This window comes from Cyclopterus lumpus, chromosome 12, assembly GCF_009769545.1.
Source record: "Cyclopterus lumpus isolate fCycLum1 chromosome 12, fCycLum1.pri, whole genome shotgun sequence".
Lineage (NCBI taxonomy): Eukaryota > Metazoa > Chordata > Actinopteri > Perciformes > Cyclopteridae > Cyclopterus > Cyclopterus lumpus.
In genome coordinates, this window is record NC_046977.1 from 10,485,420 (window position 1) to 10,501,353 (window position 15,934).

The window sequence follows — 15,934 nt, forward strand, 5'->3', positions numbered from 1 at the left end:
CACCCCAAGATAAGAGAAAGCAGCAGCTCAACCGAAGAGAAGGTAAACATCAATGCTCTCCAGTTGGAGGGTTTCGGCCACTTTCCCTCTCACAACACAGCGGTGCAGTCAGCCATGCTGCGCAGACTAATCAGAGGCATCGAACGCACCGCTCTGGGTCAGCAGCGCATCTCCTCAGCAGCTCAGTGCTCTCTCTCCACACTAAATCATTTCACCAGCTATGTTTCCTTGATACTCTTGATGTTTTCTCTCTCTCTCTCTCTCTCTCTCTCTCTCTCTCTCTCTCTCTCTCTCTCTCTCTCTCTATATATATATATATATATATATATATATATATATATATATATATATATATATATATATATATATATATATATATCTCTTATTTGTGTTCTTTCACTTTTCTTACAGGTTTACTCGTTTCAACATCTACCCATCAGTGCCACTTAGTGGTTAACACGTGCAACATGTAATTGTTTTGGTCCTTCAGTTCAGTTTATTTAAAAGTCAAAACTGGAATAATGACATATTGTATCTCTTCATATGTGACACTTTGTTGGAACACCTGATACAAGATTACCGTCTAATCACAAGCATAGGAAATCTTTTAGGTAATCACTGAAGAAAAGAAATGCTCCACCGGGATGTGTACATATATGGAGGAGAAGAATACAAACACATCTGATCTTTTAGAGTTTCTGTGCAATTTCCAGGTTGATTAAGAATCAGGAAATAAAAAGATGAATTCCTTAATGGGTTGACCTGAGAAGGGGAATGACAATCGCCGGGTCATGCAGACAGAAAATATTGAAATAAATGTAAGACTCTAAACTGCATCCACATAATTTCTTCATGAAAGGAAAACATAGCAGGAGACAAGAAGGTTCAGTGATCAAGGAGCCAAAGAGCACTATGGGAATGATATAGCCAACATGTTGAAGAAAAGTCAGCAGTACTGGCAGGTGGATTGTGTTACCTTTGGACCGAGCCGGCTAGATGTTGCTTCCAAAGTTTATGATAATCTACACTAATCCCCTGCAGCTTCATACTGTGCATACTGTATAAATCAGAGGGGGTGTCAACCCTCTCTCCTCAGTCTGCAATAAAGCGTACTCTCTCTCTCAGGCTCTTGCTTAAAATGCCACGCCCATATTCAAGAGTATATCTCTGCAACGACATGTCTATTTGAATAATCTCAGTATTATAATAAAGGTAACACTTGTGAGATTTCTGAAAGAAACACATTGGTCTACTTTACTAGCTGCTGGCTGTTTGGAAGGCCAATGCCTTTAGGATGAGTGAAAATGTCGAACTGTTCCCTTTAAAGTGTTAAAAGACTAAATGTTTTGCGTCTAATTTGAAGTATGCCTGAAATATACAGGCCATGTTGAGACCTGAATGTTGCACCAGACTTAAGAAGACTCAGTTAATAACTGTTGATAATCTTAAAGCGACATTAGCAGCTTTGATAGAGAGATCAGTTGTTGGTTCTTTAACCCCAAAACAAAAACAAAAACATGGCAGTAGTCCTTCCTGTCTGTGCCAACATTAAACAGTTTACAGAGGAGACTGAATGTTCTGCATGACACACGGTTAACGGATGGAGAGCAGAAAACAGGAGTTATTTAAAAGTTAATGTGTTTTCTAAAAACAATGGGCAAACATCACACTCGGTAAGTGGATTGTTTCCTTTCTTAATTTGTATATTTCTTGTTCTTCGATCAGCTCCTGCACTAATGAGCCTGTGTGTGTGTGTGTGTGTGTGTGTGTGTGTGTGGGGGGGGGGGGGTTTGGACCCTGTAACCTGCAGGTGGTGCATCCGGTCAAGAACAACACCAATTGAGAATGTCTTTGAAGCAGCCCTCAAGAAACAGCCTGCATGGTATTTAATAAGAGTCAGGGTGTAGCTCATCTTTTAAATTATAGCAATTGCCAAAGGAATGCTGTTTTTTAAATAAACTGTCCCAGCATGCACGTGACGTATATGCCAGGAGCCTAGACATTTAAGTTTGTTTTTTTCCTTTTTTAATCCTAACTGTTAATTTCGCTCAAATGATTTTCTCGGGTCCACCGGAACTAAACGACACACCAATTAAAACGTGAATAAATACACGTGAAATGAAGCGCAGCTCACACATTATGTAAGCGGGCATAACCCATCTGCCTGCAGGTGAAGCCCCCCTCCAGCTTCAGATGCATGGATGTGTGCTTTGCGCTGAACTGCGTGCGCGCTGCTCTCCGTCCTGTCTGGCAGCGAATCACTGCCGCACAATGGAGACGCGCAGTTCCTGAAATCACAGCGCCGCATTCGAGGAACTTTATTTTTTTTGGCGGTATTTTCTCTCCTTCCTGTCAGCAACTTTGGCTCTCGTGGATAGTTACTCACGAGCAGCCTGATGGAAGTCGCTCCAGCGTGTCTGTTCCTGCTGTGCTGCCTGCGCGTTTCTCTAGCGGCTGATTGGGAGTCGGTGGACACTCATCTGACCGACCTCGGTGATGCAATCGACTACAAAGATCCCTGTAAAGCTGGTATAGTGAATTTTGACCTACTCCATGCATTTATTGATCTTTTTTGCATTTTCTCCCCCCCCACCCCCCCACACACCCCAGACCCTTGTCACTGAACTAACACATTCATTAAGTTAAATATGAAGACAGTTGATCATTTTAAATTATCTGTAAGATAACACAAAGTATGTACTTGCTAGATAAATGCAACCAAACAACAAATTAACCTCCACATTTTCATCTTATTGTTCGTTCAGTAACATAATGATGTGCACCGAGATATTGCGGCAAAATAAATAAATACTTTCACGATCAAGTTTATGTGTTACTGTACATTTTACTACTATTAACTTGATCTGATTATTCTTTGCTTAAAGGAAAACAAGAGTGTGGTTGAGACAAATCACCTTAATTCAACAGCTCTCAAGTAATGTTCAAGTTCAAGGTAGTGGTGGAAGAAGTAAAAACACACTCGGAAATACTCCATAACTAGTAAAGTCATGTCATTTTACTTAAGCAGAAGTAAAAAAGTATTATCAGCTAAATGTACTCAGGTGTCATGAAGAACAGTTGTTATTTGTTGACAGGATGGCCCCTTTTATAATGCTATATTATATAATTAGATTATCGTAACAAATGCAGGCGCATTCTTGTGATAATTTCATCTCCAGCAAAGCATCATATTTTATGAACCAAAGAATATTGATGTTGTGTGGTAACAACTTTGACGAGCAAGTTGTGTTTCTCCATCACCGAACATGCCAAACAATTACTTTGGTTATTGGGGGGGGGGGCTCCAGCTGCTTGGAGTCCCTTTTCGCTTGTGACTTCTGAAACTTCCAAAACACACCACTCTTCTTCTCAGAGGCAGTTGCCTGGAGACTAGAGGTCATTGAGGCCGTGCCAGCGCAGTCCTCGGCTGGACGCCGGTGAAATCCTTCTGGCTTCGGGGCATGGGGTGCACACTGCAGGGGTGACAGTCATTTACAGTCACTCTTTGCATGAGTGAATTCACTTCAAAGGCCGACACAAGGCCTGCTACGTCTTTTCATTTGGACTTTCAAAGGTTGTTACATCACACGGCTAAATGAGGTATTTAATGGGAGCGACTCTGGTGAGCTGTTGTGCTCGACTAGGACAATGTGAGATCCTGATTTATACAGGAGGAAACTAAATGTTTAACCCATAGTGGGAACAGAAACCGGGCGTGATGTAATCTACAGAATATGGTTCACAACAGACATTTCAAAGCCTGGATTTAGATTTACTACTCAGTGCTGTCTTTATCAATTCCTGGAGCCAGAAAATATAATTACCTACTGAGATTCTTGTGGTTGAAGTTGAAGGTTTTCCCAACATGTCCGAGAATCATTGTGTTTTATTTCTTAGTTTTGTTTTTCTTTGTCTCCCAAATGCAGCTACTAAAGTAGAATTATCTGAAAGAACCATCTTTTTTTCGCACATATTGAGAAGCTACTCAAGCTATTAAGTTGCAACTCTTCAGCATTTCACAGCTTTTATCTTACTAGTTAGAAAATGCATTCAAAATGTAATTCATGCAAGAGTACAGAAGTAGTATCAGTAAAATCTACTTAAACTATTGAAAGTGAAAGTACTCTTTATGCAGACTCCTTTCAGAGTTGTATATAATTCAGCAGTATTGTACAAATATGAAGATATGTTTAAGTTAATTGTTTACTGCCGTGTGGTTTATTCTAACAAGTCAGATTTTAGAAGTAGACGTGTTTTGTGTGTCAAATCTTGATCTGAAAAGCAAGAGTAACTTTAGATATCACATAAACTAACTGAACAATACTTGAGTGAACGTATTTAATATCTTTCCCACATGGATATCCATACGTGGCTCTTCATGCTTCTGTAGAAAAGATGAAGCCCGAGGCTGACATTATCATGTCGTTAAACGTGAACAAAATCAACTTTCAAGAGATCAGATTAACGTTTGGGAACTCCATGCTGCTAAACACACACAAAACAAACATGGAGCGCTCAGTGTTTACTCACATAGTAATTTGAGAGGTAGAAAAACAATGTCGTTCTTCACCTCATCATTTGAAGGTCTTTGCTCCGATGTGGAGGACGACGCTCCTGAGTTTATGGGCTGCTGTGCTCAAATATGAAAACAGATCCCAAATGCATGACCAATTCACTTTACTACAAAACAGTTGTGTACATTCGGGAAACACACAACTATATGCAGACATCATCTGAATGCCATTTTTATGAAGCTCCAACAATTGTTCTTTATGTGCTTCATGCTTTTTTTGCCATTGGAGTAGAAATGTCCCGCACCGTGTGATCACAATCCTGTAAAGTATTCAGTCCACGTCTTCCTTCTCTAAAATGACACAGTAGCTGGACGGCCCTCCAGCATGTTTCAGTTTGTGTGCTCAGGAGTTGTGTTTGCTGATCAAACAGACACATGGAGTCCCGTTCAGAGCTCTTTCCAGCACAGAGATATGCACGTACACACACACAGTAAACCACACAGTTAGTTTGGGCTCCTGTTGGCAGGAGAGAAAAAAACTGAACTTCAGAAATCAAGTTTAAAAATGATTTAACTCCAACGGCACAATAGTTATAGTGTTATAGCTAATGTGTCTAACGTGTGGCTGCAGGTTTACAGAATGAAACAGTAGGACTTTCCTTGAAGACTCACTTTCCTTGAGTTTGACATATTGGGAAATTTAACAGCTTTTGCCGAGAAGATTAATGTCCATCTTGTATGTTCATTAAATATGTAGCTACAGACAGCAAATGGTTAGCTTAGCTTAACATAAAGACTGGAAACGGGTACGCAGCCAGCCTGGCTCTGCCCAAAGGTAAAAAAAAGACAACAAAAAACACTCAAAGCTCACTAATATATTTTTGCTCTGCACATAACTGCCGATAAAACCGCAGCATGCTTTTTTGTATGAATTAAGTTAGATAACGTGTTAACTTGAGAGCTTTAGAGATGCTGCAGGCGGAGAACCATGCTAACTGTTTCCAGTCTTCAAACTAAACTAACCGCCTGCTGGCTGCAGCTTCCTATTAAAGCATATTCATTGTACATCTTTAACATAATTCCATCTTTATGCATGTGTTGCGTATCTGTGTGTTCATCTGTTTGCCCCAGCTGCCTTTATGGGAGACATCGCCCTTGATGAAGATGACCTCCGCATGTTCAAAGAAGCACACGGCAGTGATGGTGCACAGCGCCACGTCCACATCAACCACACAGACTCAGGTATCAAAGCTGGAATACATTTACTAATCTATGAATAATTATGACTGACTGTTGAGTGAGTTCACACAAAGGGACTTTTTTACCTTTTTTACAGTAAACAGTTCCTCTTCCAATGAGAGTCGTCAGGGCCAAGAGAGCTGCAGGCAGACAGAGTCTCCGTCGCAGGAGGAGAGCCGCCACCTCCAGACCTGAGCGGGTGTGGCGGATGGCATCATCCGTATGTGATCAGCGGGAATTTCACTGGTGAGTTCTCACTGAAAACACTACATCATTCATGCATCCTCACAGGGGAGTTGCCTGCTATATGCAGCAACCATGTGTCCGTTGCCTTGTGTGGTGTTGACACGCTGAAACTGTCAAACTCTTGTTCCTTTCAGGCAGTCAGAGAGCCATTTTCCGTCAGGCGATGCGTCCACTGGGAGAAGAAACACACTTGCGTAACATTCACAGAGAGGACGACTGAAGAAGCTACATTGTGTTAACCTACCGACCTTGTGGGTGAGTTTGGAGCTCATTAACGTTTTTTTTTAAATAATTTATTCAGTTTTAGGCCAGTGTCTTCACTCAGATCACAGAAAACCAAACTGTTGTGTTTTAGAAATCTAGATTGTTTTTCTTTGTATTGTGCAAAGCGTCTTTTCATTTCCATTCATTTTCACACGATGTGAAAGTCACAGAGCATTTTATCTCATTTCGGCTCATTTTCGGCTCATTGTGTTGCTCAGTGTGTGCCGGTCGTGCAAAAAAGCAACTGTTTTCTAATGTTCGTGCATACTTGATGTTCAAAGTGAACAAACCAAACTCAAGCAAGTTTGAAGAGTGGGTTCATCGACTATCGAAGTATTTAAATGGAAGACAGTGGCTGCCTCAGACTTATAATTAATAGTGTAAACGACTAGAGTTTAAACTTGCCCTTAAATATTCACGAGCAGCAAAGAATCATTGCTTGTTCTGAAGTTGCTTGGAGCTGAACAGTTTCGCCCCCTGCAGGTGTTGCTCCTACGTTGGGAGGAGAGGCAGCGGCCCTCAGGCCATCTCCATAGGAAAGAACTGTGATAAGTTTGGCATTGTGGTGCATGAACTCGGCCACGTGATCGGCTTCTGGCACGAACACACACGCCCGGACCGGGACGAGCATGTAAGCATCATCAGAGACAACATCCAACCAGGTACTGCTACTGCGATGACATGAAGTGTGTGTGTGTGTGTGTGTGTGTGTGTGTGTGTGTGTGTGTGTGTGTGTGTGTGTGTGTGTGTGTGTGTGTGTGTGTGTGTGTGTGTGTGTGTGTGTGTGTGTGTGTGTGTGTGTGTGTGTGTGTGTGTGTGTGTGTGTGTGTGTGTGTGTGTGTGTGTGTGTGTGTGTGTGTGTGTGTGTGTGTGTGTGTGTGTGTGTGTGTGTGTGTGTGTGTGTGTGTGTGTGCGCGTGCTCACTCACTCACTCACAAACACTCCAGATGTTTCTCCTTGCGTTTAGTCAGCTGATTCTGTGTGTGTGTGAATAGGACAGGAGTATAACTTCCTGAAGATGGAGCCAGGCGAGGTGGACTCACTCGGGGAGGTGTACGACTTTGGCAGCATCATGCATTACGCGAGGAATACATTTTCCAGGTTGTCATTCTGATGCTTTCTTACACTTTTATTTCCTAACCTTTCTGTTAAAGCGACTGCAAGGATTTCATATTTTGCAGGTGTTCTCTGTTTTCAGCTTTTCCCTGGTTCACATTAACGGGCCATTAAACAGCCTCACTGGGGGCAACGGCTGAGCATTCGGTGATTCACTCTGTCCACCCTGCCTGTGCATTTTGAACTGTCAGCATACAGAGTATACTTATCTAAGCAGGCCATCATCCCCACCACCTTACATCTTACAATCAGTGATCAAAACACTTTACATTACTCAAGTTTAGAGTTGCAATTGATTACATGTTTCCCATGGCTTATGGTCATTTGGCCTCCCTAACTGCCCCTAATATCATGCTGCATTAACAGCTGATCTACAACGACCTGGTGTTGGTCCCTTCATTCAGCTCTGCTAAACAAACTCCATAGGAAACCTCGGGGGATTTGATCCTTTTTTGTCACAGAAATGGTTTCACGCTAGTCTCCTTTTCATTTTCTGTCTCGTGCATGTTGTTGCTTTTCTCTGTGCTTTGGTTGTTTTTTTTTTACCTCAATCGCTGCTTTGCCGGTCTGGGTCATGGAGGCGAGCCAAGCTAAATAAAGGCCTGGCAGTTCAGGCTTTGTTGAACAATTTGGGCTAGAGTGGCCTTTTTCTCTGGCATTCAGGAGCGGGCTCCACTGAGCTTGGCACCACCGAAAGGCCCCATTCAGAGTGCTCTGTTTGCACATGCCTGTCATTCATGGGTGCATCACCATGGGAACTATGCAAGAGTGAGCACCAAACCCATGAGAGATTATCACGATCAATAAAGCATCAAGGTGTTGAACAGGAGAGTCAGACCGGAAAAAAAAAAGTCTCTGGATTAACTTTTTTTAAAACACAGATTTCCTGCACATCATTGTCGTTCGACGATGTTTCTCCTCGAGCTTTGTGTGACGTAAATGATGTTTTGATATATTTTTTTGAATCTTCTCTGAAAATGAACTAATAATATAATATTTGTGATCTGTCTGAAACAGAGGCATCTTCTTGGACACGATCTTGCCCCGTTATGATGTCAATGGAGTCCGGCCACCTATTGGACAGAGGACCAGGCTTAGCAAAGGCGACATTGCACAAGCCCGCAAACTCTACAAGTGTGCAAGTAAGCTACATTAAATGTGTAGAAAACATATAGATCCACATGACAACACCTTGATTGTAGACTTTTAGCACCTATCAAAGCCAAATTAGATATGACACATCATGACTGAATGTACACTAATGCTCATGCAAACCGTTCATGTTATTCCTCTGGTCTAGTGTGATATAACCATGTGTGTGTCATGGCGTGTGGTTGTTAAAGGGTGTGGGGACAGCCTGCAGGAAAGTGCTGGAAACTTCTCTTCTCCCGGTTATCCGAACGGCTACTCAGCTTACGCTCACTGTGTCTGGAGGATTTCTGTCACTCCTGGAGAGAAGGTGAGTGATGGTAAATAAGCGGAAACAATCCTTTAATAAGGACTTTAACTACAATTCCTTACCGCCAGTGGTATGATGCACAGATATTTATATAGCACATTAGGCCATTTGTTGTGATAATTCTCTAAGTCAATGTGACAATTTAAGTTGTTGTTTAATATGATGAATGACACTGAATCAATTAAATTATTCAGTTTTTAGTACGAGACTAGCTCACATTGTTCAAATCAAGAAGTAAAACAATCAGGAAAACCCTGTGTTAAATCATCATATCCCTTTTTTCTTGTAACGTCCTGGCCTCCTTCTGTCTCTCAGATTGTTCTGAATTTTACATCCATGGACCTCTTCAGGAGCCACTTGTGTTGGTACGACCACGTGGAGGTCCGAGACGGGTTCTGGAGGAAAGCTCCTCTGAAAGGTCTTTAATTGTGATCTACAACAGACCTCCTCTCCCTCTGCGAAGCATGCTCCATAAACGTGATGCCGTGTCATTCCTGTGTCATGAAGTCTGGTCTTTTCATGTACTATGGCAGGCCGTTTTTGTGGAGACACACTTCCAGATCCAATCATCTCAACCGACAGCCGACTGTGGATTGAATTTAGAAGCAGCAGCAGCTGGCTGGGCAAAGGCTTTTCAGCTGTCTACGAAGGTACAACTTTGATAATGTGATTTGAATATGCACTTTTCATATGCTACATTCTCTGGTTTGTCCCAGGTTCTACAATTTATTTGTATAAATGTATAATGTAGACAACTGAATGTAAAAAATAAAGATAGCTCTGGATGAAACAAATGACTTCTCACCTCCTGTGCAGCCATCTGTGGGGGGGAGGTGAAGCGGGACAGCGGTCAGATCCAGTCCCCCAATTACCCCGACGACTACCAGTCCAACAAAGTGTGCGTGTGGAAAATCACAGTAGCAGAAGGTTTCGATGTTGGCCTCTCTTTCCAGTCGTTTGAGGTAAAAACTGCTTTTATTACGATTGTTAACATGTTCAGAACAGAGAAATATTTCCAGGAGAAATGACCAAACTGGGAGAATGGTTCCCAAACCTCATATTCCCTCAGGTTGGAACGTTATTTTTGTTTTTTCTTACTTGTGTTACAATTGCCCAGCACTTGGAAGGTCGGGAAGACACCACATTCACCTGCTTTGCACACTTCATTGTCTTCGCTTCCTCTGCAGATTGAGCGGCATGACAGCTGCGCCTACGACTACGTGGAGGTGAGGGACGGCGGCTCGGAGAGCAGCCCGCTGCTCGGACGTTTCTGCGGCTACAACAAACCTGAAGACATCAAAAGCAGCTCCAACCAGCTCCGGCTGAAGTTTGTGTCTGACAGCTCGGTCAGCAAAGCTGGGTTTGCAGCCAGCTTTTTTAAAGGTCAGAAAAGTAACTTTGGGCTAAAACTGATCAGCGATGACAAGAACTTCTGGTTTCTAATGATTTTTCATTTGCCAGAGATGGATGAGTGCTCCGGACCGAACAACGGCCACTGCGAGCAGCGCTGTCTGAACACACTGGGCAGCTACAGATGTGCATGTGATCCGGGATACGAGCTGGCTGCCAACAGACGCAGCTGTGAGAGTGAGTATAGAGCACGACTTCACTAAATCCTGAGAGCTAGGTCACCTCGAGTCTTCACAGTGGAGCAGCCTCCTGTCACTGTGACATATACAATGCACCCTTTTTTATCATGCTAGTGCAATTATTCACTTTCTGGAGGAGAGTAAATAGAGAAGATCAATACCTCCTGGTATCTTTCTGTTACAGCCTGTAACCAGTTAGCTTAGCTTAGCTTAAAGACGGGAAACAAGGCAACAACAGCATGGCTCTGTACACATGTAATTAATTTTAACGATCAGCACCTGTTTTTTCCCCCCCCCCCTGTTTCCAGGCTTTGTGTTAAGCAAAGCAAACTAATTACAGTTGCCATTTGTTTCCACTTAAGGTTATTCATTCTCAGGCCCATTCAACAGCTGAACGAGACCCAATCAGCAGGCTCTGAATTTGTTGAATTGAGTTCCTGCAAAAATAAGTAAACCTCAGACAGGCCTGAGATTTGCAGCTGGGAAGTATTAACTTAGACAATAAAGTCAAAGGGAGATACATTCCAACTGAAAATCATATATGACATGTCATGTTTTCCGTTAATCCGATTGTAAAACTTGTGCTCAAACAAACACTGTGGCATTATGAGAAGGAGGTCTCATCTCCTTTTGCTCAGTTGAGACACAAATCCCTGGTATTCTCTCTTCTACCACAAGAGGGCAGTACTTCCTCACTGCGTCTTCCTTATGAGCCCCATCAGTCTGTAACAGCACTGATTTGATTAATCTAAACCGAACAAACAGGAATTACATTTCTCCTCATTACAATTGTGTACATTCCTTGATTTTAAAGAAATACACAATATGTCCTTCTGCAACCTTTGATCACCACTGGTTTATTCCATTACCACTATCTCCTATATATCAGTTATACTTGGGCATAACTTTATTTCTTAACATTTCATTGTAATACACTGTATAACTTAATTGGTATTCTTTTTTTTTTTAAATGATTAAATTAAATGACATCACCCATTTGCTTGAATTTGTGAATTCTTACAAAGTCAAGCAAATGGTTGATGTAATTTATGTCATCCAAATGTTTTTCTCTCACTCTTCAACCACTAGAATCTGTGTTTTCTCCCACCAGCAGCTGCCTGTGGCGGGTTCATCACCAAGCTGAATGGCTCCCTCACCACCCCCGGGTGGCCCAAAGAATACCCTCCCAACAAGAACTGCGTGTGGCAGCTGGTGGCACCCATTCAGTATCGCATCACTCTGGTGTTCGATGTGTTCGAGACCGAAGGGAATGATGTAAGTTGATTAAAGTGACATTTTTCTATATTTGTGCAGACATTTGATCAGATAACCTGTTAAATCACCATCATTTCACAGGCCACGTCTTGTTCCTCTGTAGTAAGTAAAACTATCCCGTGTTTACCATCAGGTGTGTAAATATGATTATGTGGAGGTGCGCAGTGGGTTGAGTTCAGACTCAGAGCTTCATGGGAAGTTCTGTGGAGCGGAGAAGCCAGAGGTCATCACCTCCCAACAAAACAACATAAGGATTGAGTTCAAGTCGGACAACACCGTCTCCAAGAAGGGCTTCAAGGCTCACTTCTTCTCTGGTAAGTCATGAGGAGGGTTGAGAAAGGACATTAGTAAACTAGTATGCAATGTCCAGGACCTTCATTCACAAATCCTTACCCCACTCCAATAACCTTGTCTTCAGTTTTCTCACACAAGAAGGGAGGCGTGTAGTCTATCTGAAGCTCACATCTATTTATTTATTTAATATTAGTGGTATCATGCTTGGTGTTTAAATCAAATAAATCTCTTAATTTCACATTCAGAAACACATTCACATTTATTTTTATTTAACGTGGCAGGTCTAATGTTTGTGTTTTTTCTAAAATTGTAAAGAATATTTTCAGTGCACAAAAAGATATTTAACACAATGAATGATCTTTTTTTGTTATGACAGAAATATTGAAAGCCCAACAACAACTCCCCATTGGAACATCTCAATTACGTATTATTAAATATACGGAACAGCGATTTCTGAATTTTAACAACCCTCCACTTTGTTCTGTGGACTACATGCTGAGCTTTTCAAAAATACTTACATAAGTCTCTAACCCAAGAGATGTTTTGCTGAGAGATGACCGAGGGTTGTGGGACTTAACTGTTTCATTCTGCAGATTCTTCCCCTCGGGTAACACAGAAAGCCTTTGTGTCTGCACTCAGCAGCAGATAACGGTCTAAATTGTTAATTGTATATGTTCTGCAGCCTGTTGTGACAGATTCGAACGTTGCGCAAAAATGATCTTCCCATCTCCACAGATATAGACGAGTGCTCCAAAGAAAACGGAGGCTGCCAGCACGAATGTGTGAACACCTTCGGGAGCTACAGCTGTCAGTGTCGCAGCGGCTTCATGCTGCACGATAATAAGCACGACTGCAAGGAAGGTACTCCTATGTTTGATAACAGAAAGTCATTTGATTCAGTTGAGTGTGTGATCACCAGGAGGAAATGATGTGACCAGCTTCCATTGTTTAGTTGTAATAAGTGATTTAGTTGTGGTTTTCAGCGGGCTGTGATCATGCTGTCAACACTGTGTCGGGCACAATGAGCAGCCCCAACTGGCCTGATAAGTATCCCAGCAAGAAGGCCTGCACCTGGTCTCTGTCCACAACCCCGGGCCACCGTATCAAACTCGTATGTCAATGGGTGTTTTTTGTTTTTTTACTGACCCAAATTCAAGACTTGAAAGACAACTTTTGGAGGTAATTCAAAGCGTTTCAAAATGTCTCGCAGGTTTTCAACGAGATCGACATGGAGGCTCATCTGGAGTGCACGTACGACCACCTGGAGATCTTCGACGGGCGAGACTCGCGTGCCCCGAGCCTCGGGCTCTTCTGTGGCACCAAGAAGCCTTCTCCAGTCGTCTCCACTGGCAACAAAATGTTCCTGCGTTTCTTCTCTGACAACTCAGTGCAGAAGAGAGGCTTTGAGGCTTCATACAGAGCAGGTAAGCAAAGCAACCATAACTTTCTACCCCAAAAAGCCTGGAAAACGAGTCAAATGGCACGTTAGAGACAAAATAGAATATAAAAAATGTGTCATTTAAACTTTGGGGTTGTTTTTTGCCGCGTTTAGAAAACTGCGGTCTTTCACTTTCACGAGATCCTTATTTTGACTCTCTAATTTTGTGGTTGTGAATTCCCAGAATGTGGAGGAAGTCTGAAAGCCGAGGTCAAGACAAAAGATCTCTACTCTCACGCCCAGTTTGGAGATAACAACTACCAGGGCGGCTCCGACTGTCTGTGGGTGGTCTCTGCTGAGAAGGGCTATGGAGTGGAGCTCATCTTCCAAGTGTTTGAGATCGAGGAGGAGGCCGACTGTGGGTATGACTACGTGGAGCTGTATGACGGCGCTGACATCAAGTCTCCGAGGCTGGGACGATATTGTGGATCTGGGGTAAGGCTAAAAATATCAGTCTTGTGGAGTAAACAATATTTAAATTGTTCTTCAAAAACCTTCTCTTTTTGTCCTTTTCCCCCCAAAGGCCCCAGAGGAAGTCTACTCAGCCGGAGACGCCATCGTTTTAAAGTTTCATTCAGATGACAGCATCAATAAAAAAGGCTTTCATGCACGCTACACAAGCACAAAGTTCCAGGACACGCTACACGCAAGCAAGTGACTCTACCCCAAACCTAAATGGAGACATTTGGTCGGACACACCCATCTCCAGGCGAGGAGTGAATGCATGGATTGCCACAAACAACAACTTTACATTCACATCTGTCAGACGGAGTGAAGCCATGCAGAATAATTGCATCTTTACTCTTCTTTGTTTTATAGCTAGGATGAGAGACGAGGACTAGTTTGCAGGGATTAATTTGAGTAAATTCAGTGACACTGTCTGTAATGAGCTGATTACGTCATAGCACAGTGTTGAGATATAAAATGTTTACATGAAATAGTTTTCTTGTTGTTTTTTAATCATGTCGGCCCTTTTTACTGTCTGGGGCAAAAGTTAACTTCTAATTAATTTAATAATAATAATAGAGGACAAAAGCAATAATCCAAACTATTTAGTTTTTTTGCTCAAATCAGACCAGGGCTGTTATTTCATATTTTTTCATTTACATTTTTTATTACATTAGCATTCCCTCACAGTATGTTTTGAGTATTTTTGAGTACTTTATATTCTCTTAAAACACACAGCAGTACAGTACATTTCCCTTCTACATGCTCATCAGTAATGTTTTCTATACTTGCCTTGAACAGCAACTTAACACCTGTGTACTCTGGAGGGTGTCTGTACACTATTACATCCCCGGTGGGTGTTACAGGTGGATCTTACAGGGTTTTGTTCTCACCTGAGGCGGGCGTTTTCTTTCCATGCAGAAGGTATTTCCCGGTTCTTCCTGCCTTAGGTGTGACCATGTGACCTCTGGATGGGGACAGTTACTATTAAACAATGATAAATAGTGCTTCAACATCTATAGCATGTAATCTAATGACAGGCATGTTCTATTTATTTTTGAGTTGGAATAAGAGCGTTAGAGAAATAAAAGTTTCCAGAAATGTTTTTATTAAAATGTTAACTTCAGCCCTTGGATCAGCCAGGGTAAAAACAGCTGGAACAGTCAAGACATCAAGCAGGACAAGTACAAAGTACAAAACCATTTGTTAAAGTGAAGTGAAAAAGGCTATTAAACCCAAGTTGCTTATGTGTCACTCTCACCTGAATGCACCAAGTACATCATTAGTATGACATGACACCATACAAACAACTCAAGCATAATGTATATTTATTCAACACATCGATGATAATCACAGTATAGAGCGATTAGGATATTTTATTGAATGTATTAGTGTATCATGCACAAGAAAGAATATTGAATCAATAAATTAAAAAAATAGTCAGGTAGCAGTTTCACTTTCTTCACTGAAGCACAGCTTCTCTGAAATGAAACCTGTGACCGTATAGATCCAGTCTACAAACTGAACGATTTGCGTTACTGTTACTTTCCGTGGGTTTCTATGGAGCTAAATCCATGCCAATAGTTTTGTTCATTTGAAAAAAAGATTTAAACCTGAAAATTCAGGTTTTGGTCTTGAACATTGAAAAATTCAACAATGTATTCGAAATAAAAATAAGTGTATGAAAAGTTTTGTTGGTTTAAATATAATTTAAGCTGTCACTCATGATACCACGCCCCTGTAGTTGAAACCACGCCCCCCACGCCACATCCCGGCCACAAGTCTGAACCTGAAAAAAAACGATCTGAAAGTGAAAAAAAGATTGAAAGTTGAAAACATAAAATATGCTACTGAAAAATTAAAAAATATATTTTATTCGAAAAAAAAACATAACTGAATCTAAATTATATTTAAACCAACAAAACTTTTCATACACTTATTTTTATTTCGAATATATTGTTGAATTTTTCAATGTTCAAGACCAAAACTTGAATTTTCAGGTTCAAATCTTTTTTTCAAACGGACAAAACTATTAGCATGGATTTAGCTCCATA

At 41.6% G+C, this 15,934-nt stretch overlaps 1 protein-coding gene across 1 annotated transcript; it reads left to right on the forward strand.

The window, feature by feature from the left end:
- Nucleotides 1-2,396: 2,396 nt before the first annotated feature.
- On the forward strand, nucleotides 2,397-14,289 carry LOC117740183 (bone morphogenetic protein 1-like). Its single transcript, XM_034546406.1, is given in 24 exon segments — nucleotides 2,397-2,529; nucleotides 5,645-5,755; nucleotides 5,850-5,875; nucleotides 5,877-5,968; nucleotides 5,970-5,998; nucleotides 6,133-6,167; nucleotides 6,169-6,220; nucleotides 6,223-6,253; nucleotides 6,746-6,924; nucleotides 7,258-7,363; nucleotides 8,396-8,520; nucleotides 8,722-8,837; nucleotides 9,153-9,255; nucleotides 9,371-9,487; nucleotides 9,654-9,799; nucleotides 10,025-10,220; nucleotides 10,299-10,424; nucleotides 11,538-11,701; nucleotides 11,835-12,015; nucleotides 12,731-12,856; nucleotides 12,979-13,106; nucleotides 13,206-13,419; nucleotides 13,618-13,868; nucleotides 13,957-14,289. Coding segments are annotated over 24 exon segments (2,922 nt in total). The 3' UTR covers nucleotides 14,092-14,289.
- Nucleotides 14,290-15,934: the final 1,645 nt, after the last annotated feature.